This window comes from Melozone crissalis, unplaced genomic scaffold (genome assembly GCF_028551555.1).
Source record: "Melozone crissalis strain CALT ecotype California unplaced genomic scaffold, PUWL_Pcris_2 ptg000019l_1, whole genome shotgun sequence".
Lineage (NCBI taxonomy): Eukaryota > Metazoa > Chordata > Aves > Passeriformes > Passerellidae > Melozone > Melozone crissalis.
In genome coordinates, this window is record NW_026535797.1 from 30,190,346 (window position 1) to 30,213,253 (window position 22,908).

Consider the following 22,908-nt stretch of genomic DNA (forward strand, 5'->3'; position numbering starts at 1 on the left):
CCAGGCCAAGTATAAATGAGAGAATTTCTGAGGATTTCTCATCCTTAACATCTGAAAACTGCGACCTGAAGCTATTTGAGCTTCGCTTCAGCATATACTATTTCAATTTTTAACTGTAAAAGCAGGAGGCAAATCTTTTAAAAATCTTCCTTCTCATGCCTATCAGCTGCCTCAAGAATGTAAACATTTTAAAAAATTACAGAATTTGTAAGATAGAGATGGAAGAAAAAAAGTTTTTGCCTTTTGCTGGACTACCACAAGTTTGATGAAGTTGTCTAGTTGTCTGCTAGGAGAAAAGTTCAACCAAAACTTTCACACATTAGCAAATACATACTTTTAATTTGGGGACAGGATCAGCAGCCAGAGTAGAATGCTTTATAGAAATACACCCCCTCTAAACCCAACAAGGATCTCTATCCTAGAGGGTGAGATTAAAAGCATGTAAAATAGCAGAGTACTTAGACACTAAGATAAGTTTCCAACAGAATTTAAAAGACCCATCTCAATCAAGGAGTGATGGGTGGCTTCAAAGAGCAAATAACATGGCTCCCTAAAACTAAAAATTCTTGCTCAAGGATATACTAACTTGCCTGTACAAGCAAATATATGACTCATCCAGAAAGTTTCCTTGCTTTACTCAAGCACATTAGCACAAACACACAAGCTGAGTAGGAGTATTAACTGAAGAGGATTAAGTCAACCCAAAATCATCCATGACTTTTTTGACCAGACTGCTTCATGACCATCAGCATGACTGTTCCCACCCCAGCTTCAGAAAAACTATCCCACAATAGCATTCCAAGAAATCCATCAGGTGCTCAGAGACAATAATATGAACAGTATATTGCAAGGAAACAGATACAGCAAAAGCCAGAGGGGGAAAAAGTCATCATCTAAATTCATTATGACTGTAAACATTTTTTTAAAAAAGTGAGTTACACATATTAAGCTTATTCTCAAAGATATCTAAGACTTCCCTTCATCATTTTCACAAATTTGTTGGAGCCCCTTTCAGCCACAAGTCTGTGAGGAATCTTCCCCAACTGTGTACAAAGCAAAACCATCCAACACAGTAGGTTTCCAAAATCTCACATCTATTTGGCTCTTCTGAAGACTTTGCTAGTACTACCAGATTCTTTGGAGAAAAAAGGCACATGTGTTTATTGCTTTTTAGATTATCTCATCAGATATATCTAAAGGCATGTCACAAATGCACACAGCCTCCTAGCAGTTATCTCAACAGCTTTAAATGCTTGGGCATCAATCCAGAAAGATCACCTCATAAACCAGGCAAACAATTACCACTTACTTGATTAATCTTTTCTCATCCTTCTGAACTCTGACCTGAATTTCAGATACCTCCTTCGTGGAAGCTGAGGGTATCACAAGCTGAAGGGTTTATTTTTCACCTTAATTTCAATTCTCCCCAGAGCAGTAACATGTGTTACTGGCAAGTTTATATTTGTAAGATGCTTTGACTATGTAAAGTGACATTAATCCTGTTATGTCACTCAGAGACCACTTTTGCAGTGCTTTAGGTTGATTCAGAAAGGAAGATGAGTGACTATTACCACATCACTCCAACACCAACAAGCTTTACTAGTTTTTTTCTTATCCTTTTCTTACCCTTCTCCCCCTCCATGCTCACCACTTCCCATCACCACTGGAGTAACCTAGACAGTTTCTTAAGGACAGAATTAAAGAGAATTAAATGCTATAGTAAATGCAATTAAAGTATCTTACCAATGCAGGCCATTGAATTTGTTTGATTTTTGATCCCTGAGTCTGGCTTGGGTCCTTTCTTTTTGCCCAGACCAGCTGGTACTCCACCAAGAAGGCTGCAAAATCTTCATAAACTTTAACCCATTCTCGCTTTTCCCATTCAAGGTCATCAAATTCCACATACACCTGGGGAAATTGAAGAAAGGAAAGGACATACATTATTGCACATACACAGCATGTGTTCATCTACATGTACTTTTTAATGTATAGATTTAAAAATTTAATGCAAGATCTTTTTTATTACCCATTTTAATGCTATGGTTTTGAAATTATATATTCAGTTCCTACACCACAGAAGATAGTTTTCTTGGCAGTGCATTTGTGGTTAAGAGAGGAGAGTTACTAAAACATTACCACTAACATTGGGTGTCTTATCACATTAACAACAAGCATTACATTAAGTATTTAATAGTAGCATTCAAGTAATACACACAGCTATCTACATAATCACTAAGTTTTATGAATAATTCTCATTTTCAGTTCAAATACATGTCATGTAATACAAGCCAACTAACCAGTGATATAGTTTTAAGGGAAAAAGAAGTCAATTGGAAGAGCACCAGAAAGGACATCCTGAGCCTGCAGACCTGGCTACTACAAGCAAGTCCAGCACACAGCAGCAGTTCAGTTTCCTCCTGCAATTTGGCTCAAAAACCAAACCAAACAAGAAACAATACCACCACGTTTTGCTTCCAGCTAGGTTAATGTGGAACCAGTTTGTAACTATTTGATCTTGTGCTATACCAATATAGAACAGCTGTACCTTCTCCCCTCAGCTGCATTCACTAAACCACTAAGTTAAATACACCACACCTTTTGTCTCCTCTTGTGCAGAGCAGAGGGATCTCAGAGGTATCCAAAAGCTATCTGCATATCTCTGCTAAACCCATTACATTTCAAAATTAAAGAATTAATTTTAAAGTTAAAAATAACTCAAAGTAGTAAGTTGTTCTCTTTTCACAATGAGAAATATCTTAAGAAAAAAGCAGCTGGTAAAATACAAAAAAAGCCACTGCTTGTTACACTAAATGGAGAAGGGAAGATGCTTTCCTACACCTCTGAACTTCAGCCTCAGCCACACCCAAGGCAATTTCCGAAACTGGAGTTTCTTCCTCTATCTGCTTCTGAGAACTAAAAATCACTGTCACAAAAATATTCTTCTCTTTTAGATCTGGTTAATTTTAGGCCTACAACATACTTTCTTGTCTAGACTTTCTGTCTCACACTATCAAACGTGTACTACAGAGTGTTCCTTCTCATCTTGTCCTTCTGCCTTCTGAGTGCACAACTTCAATTTTCACCAAGCCACTTCTCACTCCTCTACCCAAGTTCATCATCCCAGTTTTCCCCACAGATACTTTTGACCCATATTACTCCCACTTCATTCCCACACACTTTGCTTTTCCCTTTCTTGTTTAAAGCATCAGATCAAGAAGATCCTCTCACCTCCACTGTTCATTACTACAGCAATTGCCTCTTCTTCTAACAAAGCAAGTAGAAAACAGCAGCAAAACCTGTTTCCACTAAAAAAACCTCCACTTTTTAATAATTTCATTTCTAGAGACTAATTCTAAAATCTGTAATAAAGTTGCAGAATATTCATTTCTTAATCAAAAGAGTTAAGAGGAACAGTAAACAGAGTAAAACTGTGAAACACTGGCAGGAAAGCACATGATATCCCAAATCATTTTGGCAGCATTAATTATCTTGTATTTGCAGCTATTTTGAAGCCTTCTGGAGAACCATTTATTTGTAAAATTTGTCATTTGATCAATTCTAAAGACAATCTTCAGTGACTGTACAGTCAAAAATCACTCTCTAAAATGCACCTCCTTCCTGCAAATTTCACTCAATTATTTCAGACTGGTCAAATAACTTTGGTTTAGTATCTGGAAAGACACTTCACCTGAGTAGTCTGTAGCAAAGTGTGAAGAGGTTAAGCAGCAGACCTCACACAGCAGCACATTAAAAAAAAAAATAAGAGGCAAGGAGAATCAAATTAATAAATATTTCTGAAAAACACAGATAAGTCTAAAGCAGAGTTAGCAGTTTAGAAACAGCCACACTAAAACATACTGTATCTTCTGGCCACTGGCCAAAGCTTGTGGATAGCTGTGATACAATCTAGTGTTTGTGTGCAAGTTTTGCACCCCAAATAAACCAAAATTCAGCATAGCGGCAGTGGGAGTTACTGCTGAGCTATCTGCAGAATCTCCTGGCACCATATAATTAGATCTTCAAAGGAGCAGTTCCAAGAAAAGTGGAGAATGGAGCATGGCACAGAGCCAGTCTGCCATGGCTCAGGGCACCATATTCCGCCTCTAGTTCCACACACACGATCCTTGGGAATCACTTCTGCCAGCTTCCACCACTTGCAGGTTTCCATGCCAAGCCTATTAACTATCTGCTGGCTTTTTAAAGTTGATTTTTGAAAAGCAGAAATGAAGCGCCCAGTTCATTGCCCATTTTTGGCTGGGAAATTAATTTTTCTAAGGCAACAGTAAAGGCTCTGAAGAATAGAGGCTTCCCTTTGCTGTGCCTGCTGACCTCCCACACAGAGACAAGCACTATCTCAAACAGCACAGTTTATGAAAGGGAGTAAAAAGGGAAAAAGATGAGGAAAGGAGGCAATCCAGCAACCTACACCAACAAAATAAAATAGAGAGCCAAAGTTAGACCCTCTAAGGAGAGCAAAGCCTAAAAATATTTCATTTTTTTGCTCCACTGACAGAACACTATACAGCAAGAAACTCTATGACATTTTCCTCCCTAAGAATGAATGTTGATTTTGAGATTTTTCAGCCAAACTTTGCTTCATTGCCTTGTCAGCTATGTGTGGATAGATATTATATGTTTGTGTTCCCAGAGCAGCTGAAGCCTTCTCACCACGTATGCATTCTCTTGAATAAAAAGGAGAAATTCCCACTGGGATGATATTATATTTATAATTGGCATTAATGTGCTAATTTTGTAACTCACTGCTATCTTCCAACAGGAAGCAGCATAAGCTTTAGTATGCTTTTCCAAGTAAAGCAAGACAACAAATTTATTTCCAATGGAGTCAGCCAAACAATTGCAACAAAATATTGTTATTTCTAAGCCCAAACACAACAACCATGGTGAAATCCTCTACATGCAGAACTGTAATCAAAAGTTTTCCAGTCATTTCTGCTCCAAATAAATATGCCTGACAAAATAAACTTTGAAACTCTTTAGAACTGGCACAAAAGCAATGCTGACTTCAAAAAAATTTGACTTAAAATGTTAAAAAGCATAGTCCATGCATCATCCACTTTGTTAAAACTCCTTGAGTGCATTGTTATCCAAGTTCTGTTTGCCCTCCTAAGGGAAGAGAGGACATTTTCCCCTTTATCACCTAATGATTGTTGGCAAAATGTTTATTTCTAGGAAGAAAAAAAATCCAAGCAACCTCTCTGAAGATGTTTTCAGTAGAGGCAAGAAAACACTACTTTATACATTATTAAATGGTTTTTCATCAACACGTTTGGCTGCTGACTTCAAGGTGATCCTCAGAGTGCATCCCCCTGGGATTCACTTGTAACACTTTTCTATTACAACAGATAGAATACTGTGCCATGATCAATTATTACACATATATACTTCATTAAAAAATTGTAAGTCTTGAAAACTGCAGACTCAGATGCTAAAAATTATCTGTGCAATTCAAATGTCTTAGTTATGCAACTTAAGATAGAACTCTTAGTATGTAATCAAGATTCAAAAACTACCTGTCAAATTTCCAACCTTGTGATGTATAGCCAAGTGAGCACAGAAATGTAAATCTTGTATGTAATTTAACAGAAATGTATTTACAACCACAAAATTTTACTTAAAAACACACAACACAATTTCCAACGATGGTACCATCATCAAAGCAAAATAAAAATGTTCTATTTGACAGAAGTTATACAAAGTTATACAAAATAACTAGAAACTTCATTACAAGATGTCACTGCAAAATTCAAAATACAAGTCCAAATTAGTTCTTCCTTTTCCATATTTCCCCAATGTCAAGTGCAACCTGCACATTTTCATTCTGGGTAACAAGCATTCTATGGGATGTTTAAGAAAGGTTTATTCTTGGCCCAGGAACAAGGGTTCTGGGAGTTTCTTGGTTTTGAAAGAAAATCTTCCTGCAGGAAAGAAAAGCCAGGCAGCCAAGGGAGCAGGCAGAACCTCCTGCTGCTGCCACAGAGGTGGAAGGAGGCAGTGAGTCCATGGATACCACACTGAGCCACATATGGCAGTGATGGGGTTTGAAATTGCCAGGATTGCTCCTGGAGTTCTGAGCCCTGGACAACTCTGACCCCTTGCTCAGCTCTGGTGTGATCCTCAGCATAGTACACAGCTGAGAATTAAAACAAACTACACTAGACTCTGGAAAAGTTGTCCATCTCCTGATGGAGATGGATGGGATTGCCAAACACCCAGCTGGTACAAACTAAGGCTAGTTTAAGTACAGAGGGAATGGAGACAGTAAGGGTGCTTTTATAAAACTTAATCTTCCCATCCTGTTCCCAATATCCTTGACTTGTCAAGTTTTTACAAATTGTTTCTTTCATGGAGATGGCATTACCCAGCAGTTAAGTCTTTCTAAATATATCTTAACCTAGTCAAATGCAATCAAAGCACAAGTTACTATAAAGCAAAACAGCTTAACACAGGAAAATTATTACTCTTTTATGCAAGGGCTACCCATTTCCACATGGAAAAGTGGTCAAATAGCAATCAAAGGCAGCAGTCAGGATTTTTCTTCAATAAAGGGCTTCAATGTTGCTTTTTGTTACCAAAATTTCCTCAGTCTTTCACTTTAGTATTTCACAGTCACTCTACAATAAAAAAAGCTCATAAAAAGCATTTTAAAGTACACTGGCATTCTCCATATAGCCTAAAAGCAACTGCAACAGCTGAAATAATAGCAATAGATTGGTCTTTAACTAGCAAATATTTTAGTATTAAAAGATGGGGTTTACTGCCTCCATATATTCTTTAAAATAGGCAGCATTTTTACTGCAGATCAGATGTGTTTGTTCACTTATATTTGCAGTCAAGAAAGTAGCTAGTTTTGACAAAAAGTACTAAATGTACCATGTATTTTTTGGGCAGGGTGAGTAGATACCCACAATGCCACACAAAGTCTCTACAAGACCTGAAAATGTTCTTGACAAAAATGGTAGGCCACAATTTAAGGAACATAATAGCTTGTCTCTAAAATGCAAGAGCCCTGCTTCTAACTCTCAAGCACTAGGAAAAAGCTGTAGAATCTGAGAGATGTTTTATAGACATGAACACTGAAAGCTCCTTAAAAAATGGGACAAATGAACAGTGTGAGTTATTTTAAGCTATTTCAGCTCTTAAAACATGAAATTGTTTGAACAAATATTCAAATCTGCACATCTGTTTTGATTATTTGGGAAATTTGCAAGAAGTAACAAATTTAAGGGCAGAAGATCTAATTTTCTATTAAATGAGAAGAGAAAGTGCTGCTACTTTGATTTACTGTGGAAATCGAAGGGACAATTCCTCAAAGATTAAATCCTGTTTTGATATACCCTTCAACCATGAAACAACATGCTGATAATTCTGAATACTTAAAGTCTCTGTTTATTCAAAAGAAAATTGAATAGGTGTAGTATCCCAGCAGCAGTCCTCAATCATGACCTGGAAAGTTGAAGTGCACAAAAAGAGAGGCTGGTTCATTATCTGCAGAGAATCAAGTTTCTGTTGCTTCAGGATTCACAACTGCTTGGAAACCCCCTCTTCTTTTTTTAGTACAAAATGGTTGTAGGTCTGTCCAGCAGGAAAGCACCAAGATTTACTTCCTCCCACTGAAAGACCACACATAACAGCATCCAGCTACAGCTCCTCTGAAATGCAACGAGACATCCCCTCCAAAACCACTGTTCTCATTACTGAGGGAAGAAAAAAATCTGCAGCCTCAGGATCATCTGCTGAAGATGTCTAAAACTGCAGAGGAGCCTGTGTCACTGCTTGAGTCACACTGTGACAGACACACTCAAGCTGAGGCCACACTTGCACTGCCAGCATTGCTCAACACTTCAGGGCTGGCAGAATAAGGAAGACAACCCTGCTCTCTCACCAGGCTCCTGAATAAAGCAGAGCTACACACTCACTGCAAGACATCTCAAATATGTGCCATGTGCACAAGCAAACAGGGCCAGATGTAGCAAATACATGCTCCAATAAACATGCATTTTCCAGGTAGCTTCCTTATATTAAGCCTTAAAACATAAATATCCTACAAATACAGAGAGGCCTTGAAACAAAAGCAATTATTTCTTTCCAGAAAAGTCTCAAGGTACATTACAGGTAAGGAATGATCAACATGTACAGCTTATGGTTCATTTTCAGACCTTGATTCTGCAGTCCCCAAAATGCATGCTTGAACACTGACAATACAGTAGCCTCTGCAGAAGAAAAATACAGCAAAGAAATTGGTTTCAAAACTGAAGAAAAATACCAGTAGTATTGCAACAGCCTGCTGCAGTCTGTGGCTTGGATTGCTAAGCAACCAGCACATCACATAGAGCACAGAGTAGAGATTGCAGAGAAGATGACAGAATAAAAAAGCATCCTACTTGCGGGCCCCAATAGCAGCCTTGAAAATAAAGAAAACCACCTAACACAAGTATGTGACTTTCATCCCACAATTTAAAATGCATATTCTGAACAGAAAGATGAAGGGAGAAAATATGATGTACAATGAAATTAAAGAGAACAAAATCCTATACTTCTTGTATGTGAGTTTTAAATGAATTTCTAAAAAAAAGACTTCCCTCTGATAAAAAGACAATCTACAGGAGTGCCAAGCTTTATTTTACAAGCTACTTAAATCATTGTGTTTAAATTATTTGGCATACCTATTTTGCAAATATTTTTCCAAATTCAGATCTTAACGGCAAAGTGAAGTGACACACAAACCAGAAATTAAATCATGACTCTACTGGACTTACAAAGAAACCAATGGGGCACAAGTAGCCCCATTTGAAAGATATTTTACATTCCAGAAATTTCCTGAATTACTTATCCCAAGTGAGAAATAGAAGTGACTTACTATTTTAAGAAACCACAGCCTATTGAATCATAACTAGGTAAAGTAAGCACATCACACAAAAACCTCCTGGCCCTCCAGGCCTGAAAACATCTTTCAAATTCTTCTCACTATTACACAACATAGAAAAATTTTACTATACCTCAATTTCTAAATGATCAGCTCTAAAAACAGTACTTAAGAAGCATACATATATAGAAAGCCTACACATTCAATTTAAAAATCAAATTACAATTTGTTTTCAAAGCAGATGTAATTTAAATAAATTTAAATAAGGTAAACTAAAAGCCAATTTAAAAATTTTAGTGATTTAAATGATTTGTTAATTAATCTGTGCAAATACTAACATTCATAATATCACACTAAAAAGATCAACACCTGTCATTTTATAAGGAACCATTATTGCTAAGTTTCAATTTTTAAAAGATTATGCTGACTGCATATATCTGTCATTTGAAGATGTGACTAAAACCAAGAAAAAATAACTACCAGACTATTTAAAACACTAGATATTAATGGATTTAAGTCAATTTTTACAATGTGATGGCTTATTAATGAAGACAAAGCTTGTCCACCAGGCCATCAGCAATCACAATGTACTGTAGGAGGCTAAATTAAAGTGAATGGTAAAAGGAATAGGTCATCTTCTAGTCAAAATTCACCAATTGCTATTGTTCCTCATCCCCAATCTGAGATGGAAACAGAAATCTGCCTCTTGTGGGGCAGCAAACTTAACCAACCTACCTGGCTGTGGCTGTAGCCAGCAAGGTATGGCTGCAAAGCCACCCATGGGCAAACAGCTCAGCTTCAGCCCTCCTGAGAGTCCAAATTCACAGTCTAAATGCACAAAGCTGGCACTTGGGAGATGATCAGGACCCGAGCAGGGAGCTACAGTCACTTGAGTTTTTCTGATGTCCCACTCCAGCTGAACAGCCCAAAGCTGAAGCACTGCTAAAGGGAATCAAGAGCTAAAAGCACAGGATTTCTACCAACACAATCCAATCAGCCATCCTCAACAGGTGAGGAGCCAAACCAGCCATCCTTCCCAGGCTCAAAGGACTGACCCTGACTAAGGACCTGAAAGTACTTCTCAGAATCTGCCCAGACAGAGGTTCAACCTGATTCATGTGCTGCTAGAACAAGTGGTGTCCTCCCAAACCCGCAGTGAGTGCAGACACTGACTAAACTCTGCACTTTGGAACAGCAAATCTCTATTTGAAGTAGAACAGCAGAGACACTGTAAAAGAAAAGCAAGGTTTTGAGATGAACTTTTGATACTCATACTTGGGAATCCAGGCTAGCAAAGACCAAGTGCCTCTCAGCTGCTCTGTGTGCCCACATCAATCTCCAGACAGCAAGCCAAACAAACCAGGAGTGGGCTCACAAACTATTTCCTTTTTGTCAGATAAAGCCAGAGATATCAAAAAGACACCAGCAAATCCTTAGCATAGTGACAAATCACCAGAGGAAGCTGGCTGGTAGATTTTGTTTGTACTGGAGACATTTTCTCAAGGCCTAGCTCATATCAACAGCAAAAATTCCAGCAGACAAACTCACTCAATTCATTGCTTTCTTTGGTCATCTTGCAGGAATTAAGAGAACTATGGGGGACTACTCCAAAAGTAACCAGAAAAGCAAGAAAAAAAATGAGCTACCAAAAAGAGACATTATATTAGCATTTTTATAAATTATTGTCCATTACAAAATGGTAATTTTCTGTATTCTGACAACCACAGCATTTGCTCTTGTTACCAAGACTGTTAACCTCAGGCAACCAGCCAACCAAACAAATCTCAGCAAGCAGATGAGAAAATAGGAGTAATAGCAACAATAATCATAATCTTCTGAAGCAAGACAAAATGTTAGTGAAGTATTTATCTACTTCATTGATCATCTGCTAAAATAATTGGAAATTTTTTCCAGGCCTTTTTTCCATTATAAGAGGACTAGAATATTTGAGTAGGGAAGTCAGCACCATATCAATTACTTTAAAGCTTTATCTTTTATTGGAGAAGAACATGTTACAGTTTTAAGAGTAATTTGCTGTCCTCTTTCCTCCAATTCACAGGCTGCCAAATGACCACACTGCAAACTGGTCCTGGTTTCTCCTGGTCCTGACAAAAACCACCTCTAAGCAGAACAATAAAGACAAATAGTCTCTAAGTTCTTCCTAGCTAAGATTCAGAGTATTTGACTTTGGCTGTTTTGTTCAAATTCTAATTTTTTTATAATCTGAATTATTAAAGTCTTCCCTTGTAGTCTTGTGACTGCATTCAGTGCTATTTCACAAGCTGAATTACTGTTTTGTTTTTTAAGAGTCAACTTCATGTTACCACTGCAGCCTCTGAGTTTCAACCTCCTCTACAAGTCATCTTTCAATGCTACATCTGTTTCCCTCACATTCATCTAATACTTCACACTGGAGAGTCACCACTCACTCAAAAAGACTCCCATAAAATTTTTCTGATGTAACTAAGAACTTAAAAACACCTGCTAACAAAAGATTAATAAACAAAACTTACCCAGGTCTACTTCTTTCTTATAGGTTAGGTGCAGCATAAAACAGCAAAGTAAGATCTGTACTCAAGAGGTTGAAGCTTCAAAGGATTAACATATGGACTTTTGAGGTCTGTATGAGCTTCCTTTATTTTTCCATCTGCCACCAAACTGCAGGCTAGACTTTACAGAGAAGAACTGGGTCATTACAGTTCAGAGTTCACCAGTGCATAAATGTCCACAAACTGGGATCAAAGTTCATTCAACTCTGCACTGAGATATCTCCAGCAATTACTAAAAGGTCAGAGGAGATTAAGAGCAGGGCTGGTGGCACATGTGAGCAAACATGACATCAGGAAACAGCCTGCCAAAGGTAAGCAACATTTTGGGAGCAGGAGAGGAAATGTAACCATGGCTTCCTGGGGTTTCAGACTGTGTTAATCCACATCGTCAATCTCCTCTTTGCCATAATGGCCACTCCTGAGTCACAGATATCCAAATGTCTGAGCAAAAAAATTACACTTATATAAATAATAGGCAAACTATATGGATGTACAGAAATACAGTAGCATGATAAGTAATTCAGGAAATTATCTTTCCCATTGCACAATCTTAAGGAGATTGTTTACATCAGAATGAAGACATTAGCAATGTGGACAGTTTGGTCCCAACTTAACAAAGCACTTACATTTTGTCAATGTATTTCAAAAGTCTTTTAATAGTAATTTGTGTGTGTTTGGCTTTTTAATTAACAAAAAATAAACAAAAAACTTCAGTCACTGATGGTGAGTTGGGAGGTTCTGCCCTCACTCCACGATAGAAACCAAGTCTCAATGTCTGTGCTTCACACCCATCCTCTAGACCCAGAGTACAGTCACTTTAGCCCAGTGCTGCCTCCTCTGACCACAAATTCCTTGGGAGCTGAGATTATGTTTACATGACACTCAATGTGTTGCAGATTGAATGCCAGGGGCTTTTCAGGTGCAGCTGAGGTGTTACAAGACAAATTGTGCTGGAGCATAGAACTACAAGCAGCTCCTCTGAACAATTGCCCACTTTGATGTTGCAGCTGCTAAGGCTACAGCACAGGAGGAATGGCTTCAAATAAACAGAATTACTGATGCAGAAATGCTTCAGGAAAACAGGGGTGAAAAGCACTTAAGGTTACAGAAGCCACTTACAATACATAGATGAAAATTCTCTTTCCATGTGTTTGTCTACTACTGTTTTTCAGAAGAGAGACTTTTTCTCTGTTCTCTAACATCAGTTTTTGTTCTTCAATAAAATTTCTCAAAAATGTGAGGTCATTTAACCTTTTACATCTTGAGTATTAACTAACCTATTTCAGTATCACAATTGTCCAACTACAGAGAAATGTTTGATTTTTAACTTAATGGCATAATTCTTTTAAAGCTTTCAGCATAACTCTTGTTAATTAGAATTTGTCCTAGAAATATCCAACGTACAACAACACAAAAAAACGGAAGGCAACAAAATATTCTGCATTTTCAGTTCTCCTAGTAATTCCTTTCAAAGGAGGAACAATAGATCCATTGATAAGACCAAGAGAACAACAGATCCCACAGATAACACAATCAAACCCTTAGTGCTTAAGGCCACACGTAAAGACATAAGAGCAAAATATTGGCAATGAGCATACATCAAAAGCTGCCTAATGAACCCAATTAATCACCTTAATTACTGCATTAGCCATCTCTGGGTAACTTACTAGTGAAAAAGTCAGACATTCCTTGTCACAACAGTAAGGATAATATTTTTGAATAAATGGCATTTTAAAGAAGATTGTGATAATGATTTAAAAAAAAAGTTTGTTTATGTACAATGGTTTTATACTATAATTATAAGGGTTTTTTAAAAAGTCCTCCCTGCAATTGTAAATGCTGCAGAGGAGAGAATTAAAAAGCATTAATTCAGAACTGTACATAATTTTCTCACCATCTGTTCAAGTTTCTGGAACAAAACAAGGTTTAGTGTATGTCCAAGAGAGCTTTTAATGCTAGAAATCATACACACTATAAATGTACCCAAAAAATGAGGGCTGGTACCATTTACTTCCTCTTTTCTCCCCTTTATTTCCCCACTATCATCTTGCTTATTTAAAATTAAGATTAGTTTTTTTGTGTCCCCTGAATAAACCATTCCTATACACAGAAAATACAGGACAACTTCTCCAAGTTTTCAGCTCCCATCTCTATTTGCAAGTTTATTTTCTGAGGAGCTCCTTGAATTCCAATAATCACTTACACTCAGAATCTTTAAAAAAAGTATGAACGTAACCAAGTCCTTTCTTACAACAAATGTTAGCACAACTTGATCTATTCCAGGCTGTCTGAGTCAGAAAATGTCTGTAAAACAAACAAAACCATCCCACAAGCTGCAACTGATTGCGTACCTACAGCTACACAGAATACAAACAAGACTTTGGAAAGACATCAGGAAATGAGGTAGGGCCTTCATGACCTGCAGAGGTAAGTGAAGCAAGCCCAGCCTTCCTGCAGTGAGGAATTTGACAGCTTTACTGTATTATGATAAATCAGTGCAAGAGAAGATAGAGCACAGTCACATCAGACTTTGCCATTTCCCTAGGGAAAGAGCAATAAAATTACTGTTCAAGTTAAGGGACACAAGTGTTCCCTTCAGGAAAATGAACGCTGTGAGATGGCATTTTCAACTATCAGCTGCAGAACTATTTGTGGTATCAGATAACTGCAGTTTGCATTGATAGTGATAAAGAAGCTAATCTGTTTTCAAAACATATCAGGGAATGACAACTGAGGTTTCTATCTTGTCTTACAAAACACCTTCCACTTCTCTCTATAAACTGTTTAAAATCTGGATGTTATTTCTAACAGTCAGTCTCATTGCCTTGTGAATTGTATGCAAAATTTACCTTCTGCTGCAATCAACTTACTGTGCATAAGAAAGGAACAATTACTCATGTGAAATAGTCCATTTAGCATTCAAGACAGAGAGGTCTGTCTCCTACAGTCAACAGACATTAATACTGCAATAAATTAAAGGAATATGCAATAAATACTCTGGAAAGTAATGTTCATTATTGGATTCCTTACAGCTTTTTTGTTCAGTTCTGTCACTGTGATACAAATAACTCACGTATCATAATTATGAAGAGTTTTAAGCACAGCCAAGACCTGCAATTGTGCAACTTTGATACACTTTGAGAAGACAACAGTGCCAGCATTTCAGACAAGCACATATACCAATGTTTTTATTCAGTGCCTGTACAAAAATTTACTGCAGAGAGAGGGCCAATGGGGAAAAAAGCCAGGTTTTTCTCCCATGCATTTCACTTCCCTCAAAATCTTCCCAGAAAGATCAAGAGCCTTTACTCCCTAGTCACTGCATTAAAAAAATAAAAAGGACAGAATGCCACAGCTAAAACCTATTTTCTTAAGTCTCCCTCTGAGGGTGGAAAGGAGATCACCACTGATGAACTAGACAAACAAATATTTCACCCACTCAGGGAATCAGTTCATTTCTACCATCTCCCATTCCCTCATGTTTAGCTCAGGAAATGAAGGCTGAATAAACAAGACTCAGAAGTAGCATTAAATGTGCTGCATATAAGCAAGGACAGCTTTGCTAGTTTTGCTTATAAAAAGGAATCAGAATATTAGTTATATCCCAAAAAACTTCATCTGATTTGGTACACAGATTATTAGATAAATTGAGCTGCCAAGGAATTTTGGCACAATTTCATGGGAATCGTAAAATAAAGAGACATACCTGACAAGTTCCATAGCACTGGAAAAATTAAGTGTTCTTGAGCACTGAGAGCAAAGGGCAAAGATTTCCAGGCTTTGTAATGTATGTCTTCTCTTACCATCACATCCCTTCCCTCCTAATACTCATGTTAAAAAAAAAAAACAACCAACAAAAAAACCCAAACCAAAAAAAACACAAAAAAAACTCCACAACATATTTTCACAGAATACATTGGATACATTTTGCCCAAGAGTCCACAATAGCAGGACTGGTTGTCAAGACAACCCTTTGCTCTCAATACAGTCTATTTCCTTAACATGTTTTCTGCACCCAAAATGGTAATAAAAAACTTAGAAACTTCACCCAGTCAAATTTTTTTTAAAAGCACACATGTATATAGGATATCTAGTGCCAAGACAAGATCAGTCCTCTTGCAATTATTTGATTTTTAAATTTAGAACCAGAAACAGACATCTTAGTAATTGTATTGTTCTCATTTTAAACCTCTAATCCTTTAAATAATTATTCTTTCCACATGCATCACACTGAAAAACAATTGTAGAGGTCTGAGGAAAGCCAGCACCTGCAGGAAAGGGTTTAACCTGGCAACTGCTGGTGTTGTTGAGTTATTCAACACATAAATCTCGTATGAAGTCCCACCTCTTTCCTGTAGCTCTAACCGTTGGAGTTTGAGAAAACAGAGCTCGTTTCATGCTGCACTCCCACCACGGAGCAGCTGAATCTCCTACATTGCTGAGGATACTGTTCGTGAGAGCAGGCTTCACATGGAGTCATGCAACATCCTGTTCCAAGCCAAATGCTCCAGATGGGATATGTTTCACTGCTGCCTCCCCCTCCCCAGCCCATTTCAGCTTGTTCTTTTTTCTTTGAAAGCATTTAGCCCAAACTGCTGCTACAACAGCATGCTAAAACTGACCTTTGAAGAAAAATACAGACAAACTAAAACTTATTTAAAATCCAAATGTCTCATTACAAAAAGAAAAAAACCCACACCACTTACATTATCAAAATATTTCCATTAGCTAACCAATTAGCAAAATGATGCATAGAAGAAAATAAATTACTTGATGCAGCTCTACACTGCAGGAAAATCTGCCTTGTTTCAAAAAGTTTTCTAATCATTTAAAAGCTTTACATTGTCACGCACGTTACTAATCTAATGGAAGTTCTCATCAACATAAGGAAAAAAACTGTCTAGTCTGCTGATCGCTCTGAATGCTGGCAATTTCTCAAACATCTGCTAAAGGTCAGATTTCCACTGCATGGAACCAATCAATGAAGCTACACAACAGCCCCAGCGCCATTGCAAGTGCCAAACAAAGACCACTGTTTTACATAAGCAAAGAAACTCAGCCTGCAATCTTCCAAAACACTACCAGCAAAGTCCTCCCTCCCATCCCCACAGAGTGCTTGTCTACCTGGCAGGGCCTGCTAAGATTTATTCTGGTTTTGCTTTTTACAGCAGAACAGAGTTACTTAATGCCAGCCCATTTTTCCACATTGTTAAATAGTGGGCAGCTGATACCACATACAGAGAAACATTATGGAGGGGGGGAAAAAGGGTGGCTTTACTTAAATGTTAATCAACATAAAAACAAAGTTTCAGAAAACTGAATATTGACATAATTGGTGCTTTTGTTTCAGCTCAGTGACTTCAACACCACCCCTCCGCCAAGTTCTAAAAAACAGATCTCAGAGTTAAAACACAGTTTGAAATCATTAAGTTCTGCCCTAAAATCCTTACTAAGCAACCTCAGAAATATAATCCAAATATGCTAGCAGATTAGGGAATTGTAGGCTCCTGCTAAAAACAACATGCTTTTTATTTCAACAGCTTATCACATGTCATAAAACCAGTGCTTTAGCAAGAGTCCACACAGAAGAAATAAGTGATCAATTCCAACACTGCTGAAAAGCTGAGCTTGTTCTACTTTTACACATAAAATGTTATTTTTATAGATGGATAATCTGGCACTGATTTACAAGTAAAGCCTTCTGCACACAGAAGAGAAGGGCCAGTAAAAAAGCAATCTGGCAGAATTCAGGGCATTATTTTATGTTAATTATGTGTCACTAAGTGATCTTCAAACTACAAATTTAGGCTTCTTTTCTGAAATCAGCCCAGTGGTGCTCAGTTAGCTGCTGCCCCCCATTTGGGACAGACCTACCAAATGGCCCAAAGGCCAGTCCCAGGGGCACCACACTCCTTCCAGAAGGCAAAGCCCAGCAGGAGCATCATGCCAGGAACCAGGACCAGGGCAGGTGGCTGGGAGAAGGTGCGCTCCTGTGTGAAAGGAGAGGGCTGTGCAGCAGACACATACAGGGGGGCATGGGAAAAGGGACCAGCACTCCCACAGCAAGACCTGCCTCACAGCACAAATGGCAAAACAATGGAAATACAGGCTGCTTCTACACACACCTAGCAGAAAGTTTTAATGGTATAATAAAACTTGGTATCATCCAAGACACAAAAATGAAATTATTAAAATTGAATTTAAATATGTCTCTTGGATAAATGACTCTGTTAGTTGGTTTGGGTTTTTGTAATTATTGCCTTATTAAAACTCAACAGCAATAGGCATGAGAATATTTCAAGGAGACAGTTATTTCTCTGTAGTACTTCCACTTATTCTTTAATGCATTCAGCTCCTTTGAGCAACCTTTATTCTGAGTGTTTCTTGTCTGATCTAGCTGCTAGTGTCAGGGCTGATCCCATTTTTGTGGGACCCTTAGGGGTACAGAGTTTGGTCAAATTTCAAAAAATGGAAGGCAGCCCAAGAAAGGCCTATCAGTATCCAGCTGTCTCCTGACTTTCAACAATTCACCCAATGCTTCATTCAAGAGAAGCAAAGAAAATGAACAAACATCTGTGTGAGATGCTTCAGGGAAGAGCACGAGGACCAATAAGTCTCTACCATGCTCTGTGTTTCTTTCAGCAGATCTGTACAAGTCCCCATTATAAAGGGGTTTCTCCAAATGCTATTTAGCAGTGTTATCACCCATAAGGGAAGATCCAGCAACACACATACCAAAGGCAAATCTTTGTAAGGATCACAGATCAGTGGCAGGTTGCAGAATTTGGATGCTTTTATATGTAAACATTAGCAACAGCATTGATATACTTGAGAATAGATTTAATTTGTTAAAATATTGTACTCAAGAAGCAGCCTGGCCAGATGAGAATATAGAATATATACATATAAGAACCCAGAGTAATTACATTAGTTCACATCCCCACACACGTGTGTGTAAGGATATTGGTCTGGCATTCCTATTACTAGCACTTCTACACAAGGCAGGACAAGGCATGCTTAAATCTCACTTCCGAAATTGAACTGTACTAGTAACAGTCAGCAGAATTTACTTTTGGGAAAGATACTGAAGAGGGTTAATTCCTCCAGCTTTCCAGGACATGAATGAATGTCCACCTCTACCTCAGAGAGGGTGCCAGTTTCCAGGGACTTGCTGATGACAGGGTATTACCCCACAAAGCAGTAAATTAAGTGCCTGATTAACATAAACTGCACATGCAGAGTGCACCTACACTACCTTTACTCATTGAGTGTGCAGCTTGGACATGACCCAACAATAGAGGAAGAGGGATGCTGGAGGAGAGCCAGAGGATCTGTAAAGACCAGTTTTATGAGTGCAGGCCAACTGCCAAAGCATTTACTTTGAACTCTGTGTTACCGTGGCTACGACAGCTTCAATCCAGCTCAAGTACATCTGCTCTGCACTGCAGTGCACACAGACTGTGATCCTGCTCTGCTGTGCTCTAATGTCACTCACTCAGGCTGCTCCTAGAGAATCCCAGAGAAGCAAATTATTTAACTAGTCAGTAACAACCCTCAATGACACACCTAAGTCACAATGGAACCTTGTACCTCAATTAAGTAGAGAGAAAAGAGGAGGGGAAAAGGTGCCTAAATGCTGCTTCCACAAGAGCTGAGTAGTCAATGATTACCCAAGGAAAGCTCAAGTAGGTCACCATTAGATACCCACTATCCTAGCATCAAATAGTTGGGAAGGAGGTTCAGTACTTAAATCTAAGATTTAAAGCTTCTAGCCATGCATAACTACAGCTATCCTCTACAGAATTACAGCACTTATTCATTCTGTACTGAATGGATATTTTTACAGCATTTTCAAAAGTTCAATAGTTCAAAACATGTAAAAAGTTATTTAAGTATGTGCTACCAGAATAGCTCCCCAAAATCATCTCCATGCATGTATATTTAAGATTGACATCTTACAGTTTATTAAGTGAAATAGAGAAAATTTTAGATTTAGCAGTAATTTTCTCCCATGGATTTAAGAGAATGAAGAATAATGCTCTCCAGAGAACCTTTTAAAACAACTGCACTTTTTCCACAACAGCTGGCATTTACTTACACTCTCAAAAGGATGGATGCCATAGGCTGTCTCTCAGCAAAGAAAAACTTACTTTGCTTTCATCCTTTCTCAAAGTCATCATCTATATCCCTACTGATAGGAAGCCACTTTCTCCCCTGGGGGCAATTGGCTTCATTCCCAGTAGCAAAAACAGAAGGCAAGTAGTGACCATCTTTGTTCAGGCAGTTGTGACTTGAGTCAGACTGAAAATTGAGAAGTTGCAGACACAATGGAGAGAAATGCACTTTTAGGATCCTTTTGCTAAAAATTAATCTCAGTCCTAAACATCCTCAGAGCTGCTGCATCTGAATTCATCAACAAGATAGACACACAGAAAGGGGAAATAGATATGTATGTGAAGGGGGGGAGGGAAATAAGGAAGAGAGAATTCAGGAGTTCATAAGGTATCAAGAATGAAAATAAACTGCAGGTCTTGTTGCCCTGAGTGAGGCAAAGCAGCTGTAAATCTGTTTGAATCAGCCCTGCCTTCTGCAGTTGCTTTGTGGCCCCAGAATGCATAAAACAGCTATCACATGGCAGCCTGTCTGACCCTCTGACCGTGAGAAGGCTACTTTATTTAACACAGGTTCACTCCTTAAAGATTTCCCTTTGTATGAACACCGGATAAGAATGCTGCCTACATGAAGTGTGAAAGATGGGTCAAACCAAAGAAATTGCCAGAAGAGAACTACATAAAGCCTCAAGTCAAGTCACTCTTTCAGAATCAAAGGGAGCATTTTACTGGGGGTAGGTTGGGGGTTGGGGAAACACTGACACGTGGACAAAACGACAAAGACTTACAGAACAACCTTGAGACATTTAAAACATCATTAATTGTGTTTACCATAATTAACTGCACAGACAGAGAAATGCAGACTTAAACAACAGACACAGACAATTACACTTTTCCTCAAAATTTCTGTTAAAAATTGCTATGCAATTTTCTATGTAAAATACTATTAGGAAGTTCATGGTTTTAGTATTGCAGTTGTTTCTGTGATTACATTCTTCCCCCATCCTAAAATACCAATGAAACTCCCGGCCTTAACTTAGTAGTCCTTGAGATTTTACTGCAATGCACAGGACTACAAAGTGTGGCAGGGTAGTATTATTCTGCTGAGCTGGAAGTGCATTACCATTCCCTGACATTCTAGTGGTAGTGACATTCTATTTTGTAGTCTTTATCTTTAATTGCATTCATATTGTTTTATATCCTTTGATAGTCCAGTGCAAAATTAAATGAAAGCTAAAGACTGGTACATGATACTCTTAACTAGAGCTGTCAAGATGTTTTTATCTCAGAGATGCCTGCAGGACTTTTGCACTTTAGTTTGATACCTTCTTGAAAATTTTAAGGAGCATACTAGGCAGCCAGCTAATTTAATGGGTTTTATTTCATTAACTCTTCTTGCATGTAGCACTTGTGATACTCCCTCCTCTCCTCACTTGCAAGGACATGAATACTGAGTTATAAGAAAGGTTAACTGAAGTATCAAAATGAAATCAATTTAGAAAGCATAACTACACTCTGATCTGTGAGCACACAAACACTTAGATTCCTACTTAAACTGTCAGCAAAGGTAGCAGCCTGTAAAGTTAATCAACCATGTCACAGAAAGTAACAATTAGAGCAATTTACTCCTTCAGAAGACAAAAGAGCAGAATTGGAAAGAAAAAAGAAACAGAAGCCAAAGTCCCCAAAGTACCAAGGAAACTAAGAGAAAGTCCACATTGCATGTCCAACAGCTGGGCAGAATCCAGAAAGCAGAACACAAACACCAAGAGATCCAGCCAAACTGCCATCATACACATGATGCCTCTTATTTCACTGGAGATAAAATGGGATTAGTCTAACATCATCTGCTTACACAGATCAGGAAATTAAATTATCACTCTGTACGGTGCACACAGTACAAAGAATATTTTTACAACAGATGCACAAATGCAATAAATCCATGTTTATTCCAAGGAAAAAGTTTCACCATACCCAAGCTTGCAAATGCCAGATCTCATCACTGCTCTGGCATCATCATGTGACCAGTAATTCACAGGGACTCTGCAGGGCCAATTCATTATGCAAGTGACAAGTTAGCCAACACCCAAAAGGTTCACCACAGCTGACATAAACTCTGGCTATGGCACAACCAAAAAACATGAAAATCTTTTAAGACTTTTTATGAATGAGTATAACTTCTGCTTAATATACCCAATTACACTCACAACCTATTAGTGATCAACTCCAAGAACTAGAGATCAACCACCCTGCATCCCAGTGGGTGAAGGATCTTAGAGGTCCCTTACCCAGACTCTCACAGACTAAAAGAGCAAAGCTGTTCCCACTTCAAGGTGGCAACAGCTGTTTACTTGTACAGCTGCATTGGTTTTTCCACTTGAATGCTTCATCCCCAGAAAACAAAGGGAAGCCCCCAAACAGCCCCAAGAGACCTTGTTTGTATCTCTTTTCAATTCACTGCTGTTCATCCTGTATGTGTGCAGTACCTCAACATTTCTTGGTATGGTGACAATTCCCTTATTCTAGAAATGCAAGCATATTCAGGATTATTTGACAGACAGGCTAATGTATTGCAATTATCAATTCTGACAAGAAGGCTTCTTTTATTCTTGCCTCCCAGAATTAGCATCTTTCCATATTTCTTTAAACACCCAGGCAGCATGTAATAAGTTCACAGAACAGCATCACAAAAACCTACCAACTGTAATCATCAATTTCTTATTTAACCCACCTATCAGCTGGCCTGCCAGGACAATCTCACTGAAAAAATGAGCATCACCTGGTCAGCTAAATTTCCATGTGTGGAAGGGAAGAAAGGAAAAAACAAACAAGTTCCAGTGATTAGCACTTCAAGGCTTTTTCTAGAGAACTCTACTCTGATGTTTCAAGTCTACCTTCCCAAACAGCATTCAACACTTGACAGAAATAAAGACACAAATGCAAATACTAAGGTATACCACTGGCAACAATGAATGCTGCATTGGAAGGTTTGCCTGGCCTGTGTTTGTGCATAGCTCAAGCCTGACAAATAGTATGGACAAATTCCAAGTCTTTAAGTCTTACAGAAATCCAATTACATATTTAAATTTCCCTTCCACCTGCAAGAGAAGGCACAGAAGATCTAACAAAAACAATGCTCTATATAGAAGGGACTGTGCTCATTTAATTTTGTTTAGTCCTCAGTTTTATGCTACCATACACTGAAAAATTATTTTGTCATCACCTGACAGCAAAGACTTCAGGAAGCACGAACAAATTTCATGAAGTCTTCAATTTTGATTTGTCAGTACATATCCTGAAGTCTCTCATGATGTTTCAATAGTAAACCTTGAGTTTCTACAACATTTTCACACCAGAAATTATC

At 38.2% G+C, this 22,908-nt stretch overlaps 1 protein-coding gene across 3 annotated transcripts in view; it reads right to left on the reverse strand.

The window, feature by feature from the left end:
* JMJD1C (jumonji domain containing 1C) overlaps positions 1 to 22,908 on the reverse strand; it is a 159,387-nt gene that overhangs the window by 105,584 nt on the left and 30,895 nt on the right. For all 3 annotated transcript variants that reach the window (XM_054276736.1, XM_054276735.1, XM_054276734.1), the window contains exon 2: positions 1,744 to 1,908. Coding sequence is in view for 2 of the 3 variants with exons in the window: in XM_054276735.1 (XP_054132710.1) it covers positions 1,744 to 1,908 (165 nt within the window). In the remaining variant the exon portion in view is untranslated. The remainder of the gene's footprint in view (positions 1 to 1,743; positions 1,909 to 22,908) is intronic.